The sequence below is a fragment of the Balaenoptera acutorostrata genome, chromosome 5 (assembly GCF_949987535.1).
Source record: "Balaenoptera acutorostrata chromosome 5, mBalAcu1.1, whole genome shotgun sequence".
Lineage (NCBI taxonomy): Eukaryota > Metazoa > Chordata > Mammalia > Artiodactyla > Balaenopteridae > Balaenoptera > Balaenoptera acutorostrata.
Window position 1 is genome coordinate 79,059,969 of NC_080068.1, and position 13,172 is coordinate 79,073,140.

Below are 13,172 nucleotides of genomic sequence, written 5' to 3' on the forward strand. Positions count from 1 at the left end.
ATTATTATATTCAATTTGTTCATTTTAGGTTTATTTGTTGGGCTTCTGTGTTTATAATTTGTCTTTTTTGGTAATCATCTATGATGGAAGTTTATGATAAACCAGTATTCCTTCTAATTTTAATAACTAAATTTGCTCCCTGAGTAAAGCAAGAAATATTACTTTTAATTATAATTCTTCTCTATCTTGAAAGGCGTAAGATAAAAGTAAAGGCAAAAGAACCTCTATTGTCATGCTTCCAAGTGGTTTGCATATGTTGATATTTGTTTTGTCCCTTTGAGATTCACAGAGCTAAAATTAAAGACCCTTCTCAAACTGGAAATAGAGTTAACATTTACTGCATGCTTACTCTGTGCCAGGCACTCTTTTAAGCACTTTACATGTAGTATCTTAGTCCTCATCGTTAATATTATCCCCCCATATATAGATGAGGAAGCTGAGGCTTAGCAATGTTAAGTAATTTGTTCAAGATACCAGCCAGTGTATGTACCTTTCCCAAGTATTTTTTCCCCAAGTTTACAGCTTTTCAGATTTCAGCAGCCAGTAGGAATGGAAGGAAATTAACATTTTTAGGGAAATGTACACTTTTAGGTTCATTTCACTCAATCCAGTATGATGGCTTTATCTTACTGTCCATTGTGGGGAAAATGCAGATAAAGGCTTGATTTTCCAAAACTTTCAGCTCATTTCCCAAGCTCTCAGGCTCTGAGACGGCTTCTAGAAGCTTAGAGCCTTAAAAAAAAGTCTTTCCTTATATCCATATGGTCACAAGTATGATGTCTTGTTTGTAAATTCTTAGGAGAGTAACAGATTAGGTGATCAGAGACTTTTACTCGTAACATTTAGTTAAAAATTTTGCCAGATGTTCGTGCTGTTATGGTTCATCCAGAGGCAGCTATAACTCTGTACGTAGTTTGACTGTTCTCTGTCCGCTTTCTACTCACACTCAGTTTTGGTGAGGGGTCAGGGGTAAGCATATGAAGGAGTACTTTGGGGTTTAATTGCTTCCACAGGGTTTGGAGAAGTTGGCTATGTGCCTTTTTTAGGTTGGCCTCATGGCTGGACCTCAAATGGGGTTGAAATTTAGCTGTGCTCCCCACCTTAACATCCATCCCAGCCCGATGCATGGAAAGTTAAGCCAAATGAAAATGAAAATTTTCAGGCTGGCTATAAGGAGTGGGGGGTGGGTAATTCTTTATTTTTTTCAGTCTGTAGATACTAAAGAGGTTGTTAATCTTTGCCTCCTGTTAATTTATAAGGCTTGTATTCATACAAGAGTACTCACCATAAAGCTGTGAGCAGTGTATGGTACAGGCTGCACCTCTTCTAACTGATCCTTGCATAATTGTCCTTGTCATTTCAGGTCATAGACATGAATGACTACCAGAGAAGGAGGTTTGCTTCCCGGATTATAGACAGTCTGTTTAATACAGTGACTGATAAGAAGATAGCTATTTTGGGGTTTGCATTCAAAAAGGACACCGGTGATACGAGGTACCAGTTCTTTGAAATATTTCAACCTTTTTGAGAATGTTAACTCCTCATCTTATCCAGATTTTTTTTTTTTAGGTAAGAAGTGGATTTATTTAGAGAGAAAAGCACTCCACAGACAGAGTGTGGGCCATCTCAGAAAGCGAGAAAGGCCTTATCCTGATTTTTTGATAGTGGTTGTGTATGTGAAATACATGTATGTATATAGTATAAAGAATAAAAATAAAGTGGACATCAATATCCTCACAAGAAATAGAATCTCACCTGTATATTAAACCCCTTAGGTATTAGAATATATGCCATTTATGGGACTTCCCTGGCAGTCCAGTGGTTAAGATTCTGTGCTGCCAATGCAGGGGTTGTGGGTTTGATCCCTGGTCGGGGAACTAGGATCCCACCTGCCATGCGGCATGGCCAAAAAAAAAATAATTAAAAAAAAAAATTAGAATATATGCCATTTAAAAGTGCAGCAATACTGATTTTTTTCCTTCAGAGAGTCGTCTAGTATATATATTAGCAAATATTTGATGGATGAAGGCGCACACCTCCATATATATGATCCAAAAGTACCAAGGGAACAAATAGTTGTGGATCTTTCTCATCCAGGAGTTTCAGAGGATGACAAAGGTAAGTAGGCTTTGAGTCTCATGTGTCACTTTGAGTTTGGGCCCCCAGATTTGTTCTCTAGAAACCTTTGGTTGTTCAGCATTTATCATTTATATCATTGGTAGGCCCCTCTTTTCAACCTTATTTCTCTAAAATTAAACTCTCAGACATTGCTTCATCAACTTTGATTTGAAGTAATCAGCTGTGGGTTAGTCTAGTGATTTTTCCAGCATATTCTAAAAAGTCCCGGAGATTCCAAGGAGTGCTTCTGGGGCAAAATTGGGAGTACTCCAGGCCCCCCACCATTACCCCTACTCACACTTTAACCAGACCATTCCACTTCTGTCAGACCCTCAACTCCTCCAGCAATCTTAGTGTTAAAATGCATAATTTCAAATCACTCCTTTCTTATTCCAACTTTCTGTTGGGTTGTTATAGTGGCCCGGCTCGTGACCATTTCCAAGGACCCCTATGAAGCATGTGATGGTGCCCATGCTGTTGTGATTTGCACTGAATGGGACATGTTTAAGGTGAGGTGACAGTAGTGAGATTAAGGAAAATTTTAGAGGTGTTCTAGTACCATTTGGGGTTGAGTATGTGTTCCCCATATATGCTCTACTTGTTTCTTTGGTTCTGTCTTTACAGGAACTGGACTATGAACGCATTCATAAAAAAATGCTGAAGCCAGCCTTTATCTTTGATGGACGACGTGTCCTGGATGGGCTCCACAATGAACTACAAACCATTGGCTTCCAGGTAAGCATGATCCTGGATTGGTTTTGTTTCATTTGTTTGGTCATTTCCTTTTTAAAGGCTTTGAGTTTTAGAATTTTAATATTTTTTCATTTAGCAATAGCATAACTCTGGGGCAACATGTCAGTCAGTTCTCTGGGAAGTTCTGTGGTATTTGTGAAGTACTCCACTCCCTCCTTAAAACTGTGATCTAAAGGTCATTCAGTGTTGGTCTTTCTTACATAATATCAGTTGCCTATCATATGGGGCCAGGATATGCCTTGCCTTACCTCATATAAACATCAAGTAAGAAAATATACACATAAACAATTTTTTTTTTTTCCTGGAGCCTCCAAAGCTACTCTGCTGCACTGTCTGCGTCACACTGACCCGCTCTGAGGCCAGGTCACTTATTCCTATATGAATGTTTTGAAAACTGCAATATGCAATATAGTTGTCACGTGTTGGTATAGGATCCTGTGCCTCTGGGTGCTCAGCACTGTGCTGGTGCTCTGAGAGGTCTGAATGAAAAGTATGGGAGCTGCAGTGGTGCTGGCCCTCTTTTAGTTCAGAGTTTTGTCAGTTAATTATGGAACGTTTAGAGAGCTGACACAAACCTGCACAGTACATTTTATGTTGCATCCATTTCAATTCTACCAGGGGCCCCAAAAGTATTAAAAGAGGGAGCTACTTTCCATTTCCTCAGAGCAGAAATGGAGTGGGAGGCTTGGGGGGAGGTTGGGAGGATAAAGAAATCTGCCGGGAGATTGCTGTCAGCATAGTCCCGAAGCAGGGCAGAGTGCAGCAGTGCTTAGAGCTGGCTGTGTGCGTCTGCTCAGCACCAGCTGTCTTGGAGAGGTACTGATGAGGCTTCATCCACTGTTCAAAATATCTCATCTGGTTCTCTTAACCTGTCACTGACTTGTTGAAGATCCTTCTTATTTAGAATTCAGTGCCCATTTCTCATTCATGAGAGATTAACTTGCAAGAAAAATCAGATGACATCCTTGTCTGTTCACACTCCATCAGAGACCCTGGGGACCCTTTTTTTTTTTTTTAAATAAATTTATTTATTTATGGCTGCATTGGGTCTTTGCTGTTGCACGTGGGCTTTCTCTAGTTGCGGCGAGTGGGGGCTACTCTTCGTTGCGGTGTGCAGGCTTCTCATTGCGGTGGCTTCTCTTGTTGCAGAGCACGGGCTCTAGGCATGCGGGCTTCAGTAGTTGTGGCACGCGGGCTCAGTAGCTGTGGTGCATGGGCTTAGTTGCTCCACGGCATGTGGGATCTTCCTGGACCAGGGATTGAACCTGTGTCGCCTACATTGGCAGGCGGATTCTTAACCACTCTGCCACCAGGGAAGTCTCCCTGGGGACCCTTTTATCCTACCCCTCCTTAGTGAGTAATGTGACTGTTTTTCGCAGTCATGACTTAAACTCAGCAATGTTATTTTTTAAAGATTATTTGCAGGCACAGACACATTTTCTGTCATTCCTGTTTTACTCATCTAAAGGAGAAGATATGTAGAGGTGTATATATTTAAAATGAGTTTGAGTTCTTATAAAATTAACTTTTCCAAGTAAGGATTAAAAAAACAATTAGACTGGAATTACTAAATAAAGGGAATTTATAAGCCACTAAATAAGACAATTGATGAATATAAAGCAGAAGCCCTTTGTGGTATGAGTCAGCAATAATTATTAATTTTTAATTAAAAAGACATTTATGAAGATTGTTTAGTATATTTATCTGTGCTGTGTAGAGAGGAGATAAACTTATGACTATTAAAGAAGCAGTGTCTTTAAAGATAAGATTGATTATTTTGGATAGAGGGGATTCCAGCTGGAGCCTTTCAGGCTCTGAAACCTGAACTTCTAAAAAGCTATGCTGTTATAGCTTATGCAAGTTTTTTAGAATGAGGGAAACAGACAGAGTTTGAAAGAATGTGAATTAACTGGAATCCGGTCTGTTTATTGCTTTCACATGTGCTACTGAAACAATCGTGGCAGGTGGTTCCCTATTCTGTTTGAGGGGGTCTGGTGTCGAGAATGACAAGAGTCAGTGTGCCCTGTTATGAATATGAAAAGGGGAGTGCAGACTGACTCTAGAAACATAAACAGTGTGGAAGGAACCAAAGATCTTTCATAGCAGCCCAGATGACTTGAGAAACTTTTTCTGCCTTTAAAAAGAAAAAAAAGCATCTAGGTTTTAGCCCTTATTATACTACATTACAGAGTTTTTACATTTAGGTATTGTAATTGTTAATAATTTTCTTTCTAAAATCTTTTTTTCCCCTCTAGATTGAAACAATTGGCAAAAAGGTGTCTTCAAAGAGAATTCCATATGCTCCTTCTGGTGAAATTCCAAAGTTTAGTCTTCAGGATCTACCCAACAAGAAACCCAGAGTATAGACATTGCCATTTTTATTTGTAATTTTTTTGGTACTTCAGGATAGCAAATATCTATCTGATATTAAATGGTAAATGAATCTAGTGCTTTTAAGGAAACAAAACTATTTTTTTAATAATCAAATTTATACTAGCTGTATGGGAATTAGCATATCTGGTAATTATGAAACTAGAATATTTTTTACATATTTTTATAATATTGTTACCTCAGTGATTGGATGCATAGCAAATAACTGTGTTGGTTTTAATGGTGTCAATTTTTGTAAAATTAAACTTCAAACACTTTTTACTTTATAAAATGTCTTTAGGCAGCACTTTAACATCACATTGTAATGGGAATGGCACGCTTCCGTTTTTCTGATCATTGGTTTATCTTCTTGTCATTAAGTATGTATTTTAAACCATGAAATGGCTATGCTAAATACTGGGCTAAACCTGTTAACCTTTCCAAAAGTGTCATGGAAGTTTAGAGGTTTCTGGATTAATTGGGTAAGATGTTTTCCATGCCATTTCTTGTCTCTCTGAACTGAGGAGGATGCAATGGACACAATGTGGCCTTTGAGCTTTTTTTTTCCTACGCTTCCATGTTAGAAGTAACCCTACAAGTATGGTTAGGTTATTGTTCTTTTGCTCCTTTTGTTTTAATGAGCTGTGTTGTTGGTTTTCTAGTCCAAAAAGATCATCACTGCCCATTTCCAATCAATCCAAATAAGACTAAAAGGCAATATTTTTTTTAGCATGAAGAGAAAATCAGTGTAGTGAAATGAAAATCTATTTCACTCCACTTCTTGTTTTTCCTCACTGATCACTATGTTTTTTTAGTCCAATATTTGTTATTTTTACTTTGCATTTTCTTCCTGTAACTCATTGCAACTTCTCCCTTTTTAAGTAATAAAACCAATATAATCTCATATATAAACTTATAGAAGTAGATTTTACAAGTTATGTATAGCATAATCCTAAAATAAGGAATTTTGTGTCTTCAACTATGTTTTTTCTTATGTCTCTTTGACTTATATTTGATTTTCTCCTGTGTTTATCAGTATTGAAATATGTCGATGTCCATTTGATGCTTGTGCTCTGCTGAGAGTGTACAAATTGAGTTAAACAGATACAAGTCTCATCCTTTAGGAATTTTGCAGTTCAATAAGAATACAGAGACAAAGATGAGGACAGAGACACCTATACAGATATCAAATACATAAATAAAATATTCTGCATAAGCCACTGTGTGGGTTATTTTTTGTCTAGTGCAAGTAACTAATAAGTCATGACAGTATGACATTAGACAGGAAAACAACACTCCTTACATTTTTGAGAAAGGGGAATTATATTGTTCTTTCAAATGATGCAAGAAAGCGAGGGAATTTAGCAAATAGACCAGGTATCGGCAAACTAAATCCCATTGGCCAAATCTGGCCAGCCACCTGTGAGCTAAGAATGTCGTTTACATTTTTACATGATTACATTTTAAATGGTTATATAAATTGCGATCTGGTCCTTTAAGAAAAAGTTTGCAGACCAGAGTGAAAGAAACAAAACACCAAAAAGAGATAAATGCCAGAGTATTTGAACATAAGATGATCCCTTGCTCATAAGACTTTGAAGTGAAGATGGGCTTATTAATTAGAATTTGCTTTACATTTCTGCTTGAAAATATTCTTGTATTGTGCTTAATAATCTTATATTCTAGTAAAGGGATTATAACCCGAAGATGTCTTGCTAAAACAGATAGAATTAGGCACTGGTTTTAAGTTGCAGGATGCTTCAATGCCTAGGATTGATAGGTAAATTGATAAGTAAACATGTAAAATATAGGTACTGATTAGAAGGTAGGAGAACTGGTAAGTGGAAGAAAATGCAAAAGACAGTTCATAGAGCCATGTAAACTGGCTCTTTGTAATGGGGAAAAATCCCCCAGTGACTGGGCAGGTAACTTACAGCTATTTGAGGCCTTTGTGTGAAAAGTTGGAAGAAAAGGGTTAGCCTTATTCTCCCCTATTAAGAAAATTAAAGACCATGTGTATTTTAAAAACTGATACAAGATTTCTATTTTTAGGTGAGTTCCCTGGTGGCCTAGTGGTTAGGATTCCAGGATTTTGCTGCCGTGGCCCAGGTTCAATCCCTGGTTGGGGAACTGAGAGCCCACAAGCTGCACAGGTGTGGTTAAAAAAAAAAAAAAAAGGATTTCTATTTTTATTAGCTAGTACTTTATGTGAGATTATTAACTAGTAATTAAAATTGAAAATAATACATGGACATGATTTTTAAAAATTCAAATAGATACAAAAGAATATATAAAAAAGTAAAATCTCTCTCCCACAATATGTTCTCCAGAAATCATGTGTTATTCCACTTAAGACCTCCAGCTTTAAGTCCTGACTGCATTACTTTCTGCATTATTTTCCTCATCCGTAAAGTAGAGATAATTCATCTCTAACTCAGAGCTGTTATGCGGATTACGTGAAATCACTGTCTACACAGAGATCTTACTGGCAGTGGCCAGCAGGTGATGGGCACTCCTGTTAGGCCCACTGACCCAGAACCACGTGTAGGCTCTGGAATCACTAGGAGTACAGTAATTAACACAGCCTTACAGGGCAGGCACTACACTGAGCCCTTTAGATGCATTTTCTCATCTATTCCTCATGTAAGGCCTTTGAGATAAGTTCCATCCCATTTTCAGATGGAGGGCAGAAGGCTAGAAAGATTAAGTAACTTGCTCACAGTCACAACCGTTTGAATAGGAGCTTTTCTTACTTGAAGTTGAAAGCATCCTAATTTCAGAGGTATTATTATTAAGAGTGGACACCTGTGACCTTAAGCAGAATGATGGGATAGCATCCCAAGGGAAGAAACAGATGATGGATAAGGCAAAACAGCATGAGCGGCAGCAGAGAAGGATGTAAATACTTGCCTTTCCCCCTCCCAGGGACTCCCAACTACTAGAAAAGGGTCTGAGGTTCTGCGGGGGGTAGGGATGGGGAAGAGCAGGGAGGTTCAGTAAGACAAACTATTGAAGTTAAGGTCTCGTTTTCTATGTAAGTTCATTTGTACTCACATTTGAGTAATCCTATTTAAACTACTTCAAATTGGGTGTCTGTGTACCCACTATAAGGCAGATGCTGTGAGGTGCTAAGAAATGGAGGGCACAGATGAATGAGAGCAATTTTGTGGAGAAGCTAAGACACATGCAGAGATAACTGACCAAATATGAAAATAGCCATAAATGATAAAAACAAAATGCTATTTGGGCACTTGAAGTGGGCCTTAACAGACAAACATGATCTTGATAGGGAAAGTGGGTCAAATGAGCACGTCAGTGGCAAAAGCAATGGGAGCAAAAAGATGCCTGCAGGAAAATTCAGACTGGTTCTAGGGAAAGCAAGTTGCTTTTTGTTTGGGGTTGAAGGGAGCATGAAGAGGAATAGCTGGAGAAGACTGGAAGTTTAGACTAAGGACAGATTGTAGAAAGCCTTGAACTTCAGGCTGAGTTTGGGCTTCACTTAATCATCAAAATGGAGACACCAATGGTTATACAACATTGTGAATGTACTTAATGCCACTGAAGTGTAAACTTTAGAATTGTTAAAATGATAAATGGGGACTTCCCTGGTGGTCCAGTGGTTAAGAATCCGCCTTCCTAATGCAGGACACGTGGGTTTGATCCCTGGTCAGGGAACTAAGATCCCACATGCCGTGGCGCAACTAAGTCCGCGCCGCAGCTACTGAGCCTGCACCACAACTAGAGAGCCCGTGTGCCGCAACTACTGAGCCCGCGTGCTCTAGAGCCTGTGCGCCACAACTAGAGAGAAGCCTGCACACCACAACGAAGATCCTGTGTGCCGCAACTAAGACCCAACGCAGCCAAATAAATAAATATTTTTTTAAAATGATAAATGGAATCACCGAAGGTTTTTTTAAAATGCAGTCATTTTCTTAAAAAAAAAAAAAAAGATATTTGTTGGTCACACTAAAGGACAGACTCAAACTAGCTTTCCAGAGTTGCAGCCCCAAACTAGATGTTACCATCTAGTTTATTCATACATTGACACTGTATTCAAGTTTTAGACCAAAACCCAGGCATGAATATATCATTAGTGCCAGACTTGCAAAATAATACTTACAAGGGACCTTTAAACTTCAGAGGATAAGCTGGATACAGTGACCTCTTGCTGTCTTCCTCCCTTCCTTTTCCTGAATATAGTCCAAAAGACCACTCATTGTAGATCTGCATTTTACAATACACCACTAGTAACAAGGCAGATTATTTGAGGTGAACATACATTTTTCTTAATTTTAATAGGCATTTATTTTAAAGGCATTAGAATAAACATGACTTACAAATTATATTAGTTAGTATATAAACTTGACTGCTCTAACAGAGACCAAAAATGATAGTGTCTTAAACAGAAGGGAAACATATTTCTCTCAGACATGGAAGTCCAGGTCAGCGGTCCAGGGCTGGCAGAGCACTTCCATAGTCATCAGAGGCTCAGACTTCTTTACCTGGGCTCTGCCACCCTTTACACAGTCTCCTATCTCATGGCTCAAGATGGCTGCTCCAGCTACAACATCACGTTCTCATTCCAGCCAGCAGGGAAGGGGAAAGAGAAGGGAAAAGTAGGACCCACCCTTTAACAGCACATTCAGAAGTAGCACAAATCATTTATGCTCACATACCATCGGTCCCAACTTAGTCACATATCCACAACTGGCTGCAAAGGACTCTGGGAAATACAATTTTTTGCAGGATAATCAACCATGCGCCAGCTAAATATTCTACATGAAGTTTCGTTTTAAAGGAATTTAAGTTTAGAAATTCAGTCAATTGTAAAAAAAAATTAATATATAATACTGTAGTTCCCATCCAGATAGGGCAAAAATTTGTGACGGTTTTACATGAATGACTGGAATTTAGGAAACAGTGGTAGGTGATGTATTTTAATTAGTAACACTAAACATAGTGTTAGTTTTTCTAACACTAATGAGCAAGCATACATAATGGCAAACATACAGATGTAAAGTGAATATTAAATGTTACTTGTTCTCTACCAATGATTTTCAAACCATGACCAACCCAAGCATCTCTATAGAGATGCTTCAGGGATTCAGCAAATGATTGATTTAAATATAAACACAAATACATATATACACACATAGATAATTATATATGTAAAATTATCTACAAAGCTACTATTAAAAAGACAGCAAGCAGAGTTCTTGGTCAACATGGCAAACTGAGCACACATTTATATCCTCTCCCTTCTAAGGACACCATTAAAATTACAGTGAGAGGGGGAAAAGGCAAAATCCAATAAAGCAAAGAGAATAGGAGGGGGCCATCAGTGGTCAAGAGATTTAAAGAAATTTCTGGAAAGCCTTGAGTGGATAGATGTATACTGACTAAAGAGAAGAGTTGCTTCCTGGAATATTGATGTGAGGGCCAGAGGAGGAGGCCCTGCCCAGCAAAACAGCAGAGGCTCTAACCAAAAAGGAAGTGGGAGAGAGAGGGGCACCCCCCAGGGCCTTAACTGTAGGTCTTTAACTTGAACAGTCAACCTTCTCATCTCATCCACCTCTAGAGGCACAATGACAGGCAGCCTGGCAATTACACCCATGTGATTACATCTTCCAGCCCCCAGGGTCAAGGGGAAAATAAAAAAGAAGGTGTGGGCAGGGGGAAGTTTCTTCTCTAAAGAAATTGATTCGACTGCCTGGGGAGAACTATAACAATGAGTACTGTTCTCCACCAGAACAAACCCTAAGTCCAATACCAGCTGTCTGCAAGTTTGCCCTAAAGCAAAGCCAGCAAGTCAAAGCACTGCCTGGACTCTTGGGTTACGTGCGTTGAATTAACCACATGCACTATTTTCATTCTCTCCTGAAATCTCACTAAAACGGCCGTAAAGAAATAAGAAAGCTGTAAATAGATAAGGACAAAGAATGAGGAAGGAGGCACCAGTAGATGAGAGATGTCAAACAATTTTTAGAAGGTGGACCACGGGAGGCTAAGTAACTTACTATAAAGAGCAAGCAGAAACTTCCATGCCCACATAAGGGACTGCCTTCTAGATGTAGGTAACTGGCCGCTTAGAAGATCACAAGAATTAGAGGCACCACGTACCACAAAAGGTGGAGTTTAGGTGTGGGGCTAAGAACAGGGGACTTTGATGGAAGGCTGTATAAGGAAGAGTTGACTGCACCCCAGTCTCTACCCTACCCACACCAAGAAACTACCTTTCCCACCCCTTACTCTCATGGGATATTAGAGGTTTATTTTCAGGAGGAATAGAATTAGAAAGTTTCAGCCTTGGGGTGGGTGTTAGTGAGTTGCCAGACTGGAAACGAGGAAACTAAATAAAAGCCTGCACATGGAACAGAGACCCACGCTCCCTTAACCAGCTTGCTTTTACTCATCTGGCTCTGAGTAAGCAGGCAGCCAAGTTTATAACCCTCAAGGCAGGAGACTTGAGGATTATAATTATTATTTTCAATCCTGACATTTGGGAGTCACTCCTTGAGAAATCTAGCTCATGCCCCAGACACGCTCCAGTGGAGCTCTATCAATTAGATAGCTCCCCCCACGCCAGCCTCCAAATAGCTTTAGAGTGGCTTATCACTTAGTATGTCTGTACAGCCAAGGAGATGAAGGAGAGCCTTTAACACAAAAGGCAGAGACCAAAACAAAGGAAACAGAGACAATGCTCAATGCAGAGAACCACACTATCCTCAGAGAGAAAAATGCAAGAACCTGTAGCTAGGAAACAAGAACAGAATGCTATTTAAAGGGGAAAAAAAAAATCAGAGAAGTGCTCTTGAAAATTAAAATGTGGTGGCCAAAATTTTAGCAAGAGAATCATCATCAAATGAAAATTTCATGGAAATCCAATACAAAATAGATTAAATGGTATTTTATTAGCACAAATGTATGTTAAAATATATGTGTGGCTTCTGAGTAGCTGGGAGTCCCCACAAGGATGAAGGGCGTGTATTCAAATCCCTCTCAGCGGCTGCTCCTGCTGTTTTGCTCTACTCATACTCTGAATCTTTCTTTGGGGTGTTATTCCCATTTTTCTGCCTAAGTCCACTGGAGGTCATGCTTCTTAATGCAGTAATACAAATAATATCTCTAAAGTGAAAATGTTTGCAGGGAATTCCCTGGTGGTCTCTTTCTTAGGACTCGGCACTTTCACTGCTGGGGCCTGGGTTCTATCCCTGGTCAGGGAACAAAGATCCCCCAAGCTGCATGGTACGGTCAAAAAAAAAAAAAAAAAAAAAAATAATAATAATAATAATAAAGATATCTCACCAAACAGGAATTGGGTTTCAGGGTTGGCTGATTCAATGGCTGGAAAGGGGACAGTGACCCCTGTACTAATTGATTTCTTAAAAACCATGTGCATTTGTCACTTTCACTTTCTTAAAAATACTATTGGTGCTACAGAAAGAAAAAGATCAGACATACTGAAATGGGCACATACCAGATTTTAACACATTGGAGACCACTGATGCATTAACTTGTGCTGCACGATCAAGAAATTTTGTATAGGCCACATGCCATGTGTGTGCATTTAAATACGCTTCTTTTTAATGCATCATTGTTTAGGAAGGTCAAAGCTCTGCCCTGCCTTTTAAAATTCAAGCCTGTCCATTCTTGTACATTTATGCAAGGGACTACACCTCTACAGCACCCACTCTCTACACTCAAATGTCCAGCAAGATCCAGGCATTTGGTCACATATTCTAATGAGTGAATGAATAACAAATTCATAAGATACTATTTGTGATTCCACTTTGAAACAAACATTTCCTGCTAATCATCTTTCAGGTTTTTGGATTAAATTTAAATGGAGAGTATGCTGAGATTGCAAGATGTTTTAAATTTTTAAAGTAATTTATCATTATTTAGCTGTATCAGTCAGGATTTTCCTCAAT

The 13,172-nt window shown here is 39.0% G+C and overlaps 1 protein-coding gene across 2 annotated transcripts in view; it reads left to right on the forward strand.

Moving 5' to 3' along the window:
- The window catches only part of UGDH (UDP-glucose 6-dehydrogenase), a 29,274-nt gene extending 22,817 nt beyond the window's left edge, over positions 1 to 6,457 (forward strand). For both annotated transcript variants that reach the window (XM_057547359.1, XM_007178806.2), the window contains 5 exons: positions 1,364 to 1,494; positions 1,985 to 2,118; positions 2,536 to 2,627; positions 2,743 to 2,853; positions 5,127 to 6,457. In XM_057547359.1, the coding sequence (XP_057403342.1) occupies positions 1,364 to 1,494; positions 1,985 to 2,118; positions 2,536 to 2,627; positions 2,743 to 2,853; positions 5,127 to 5,237 (579 nt within the window). In that variant the 3' untranslated portion in view covers positions 5,238 to 6,457. The remainder of the gene's footprint in view (positions 1 to 1,363; positions 1,495 to 1,984; positions 2,119 to 2,535; positions 2,628 to 2,742; positions 2,854 to 5,126) is intronic.
- The last annotated feature ends 6,715 nt before the right edge of the window (positions 6,458 to 13,172 follow it).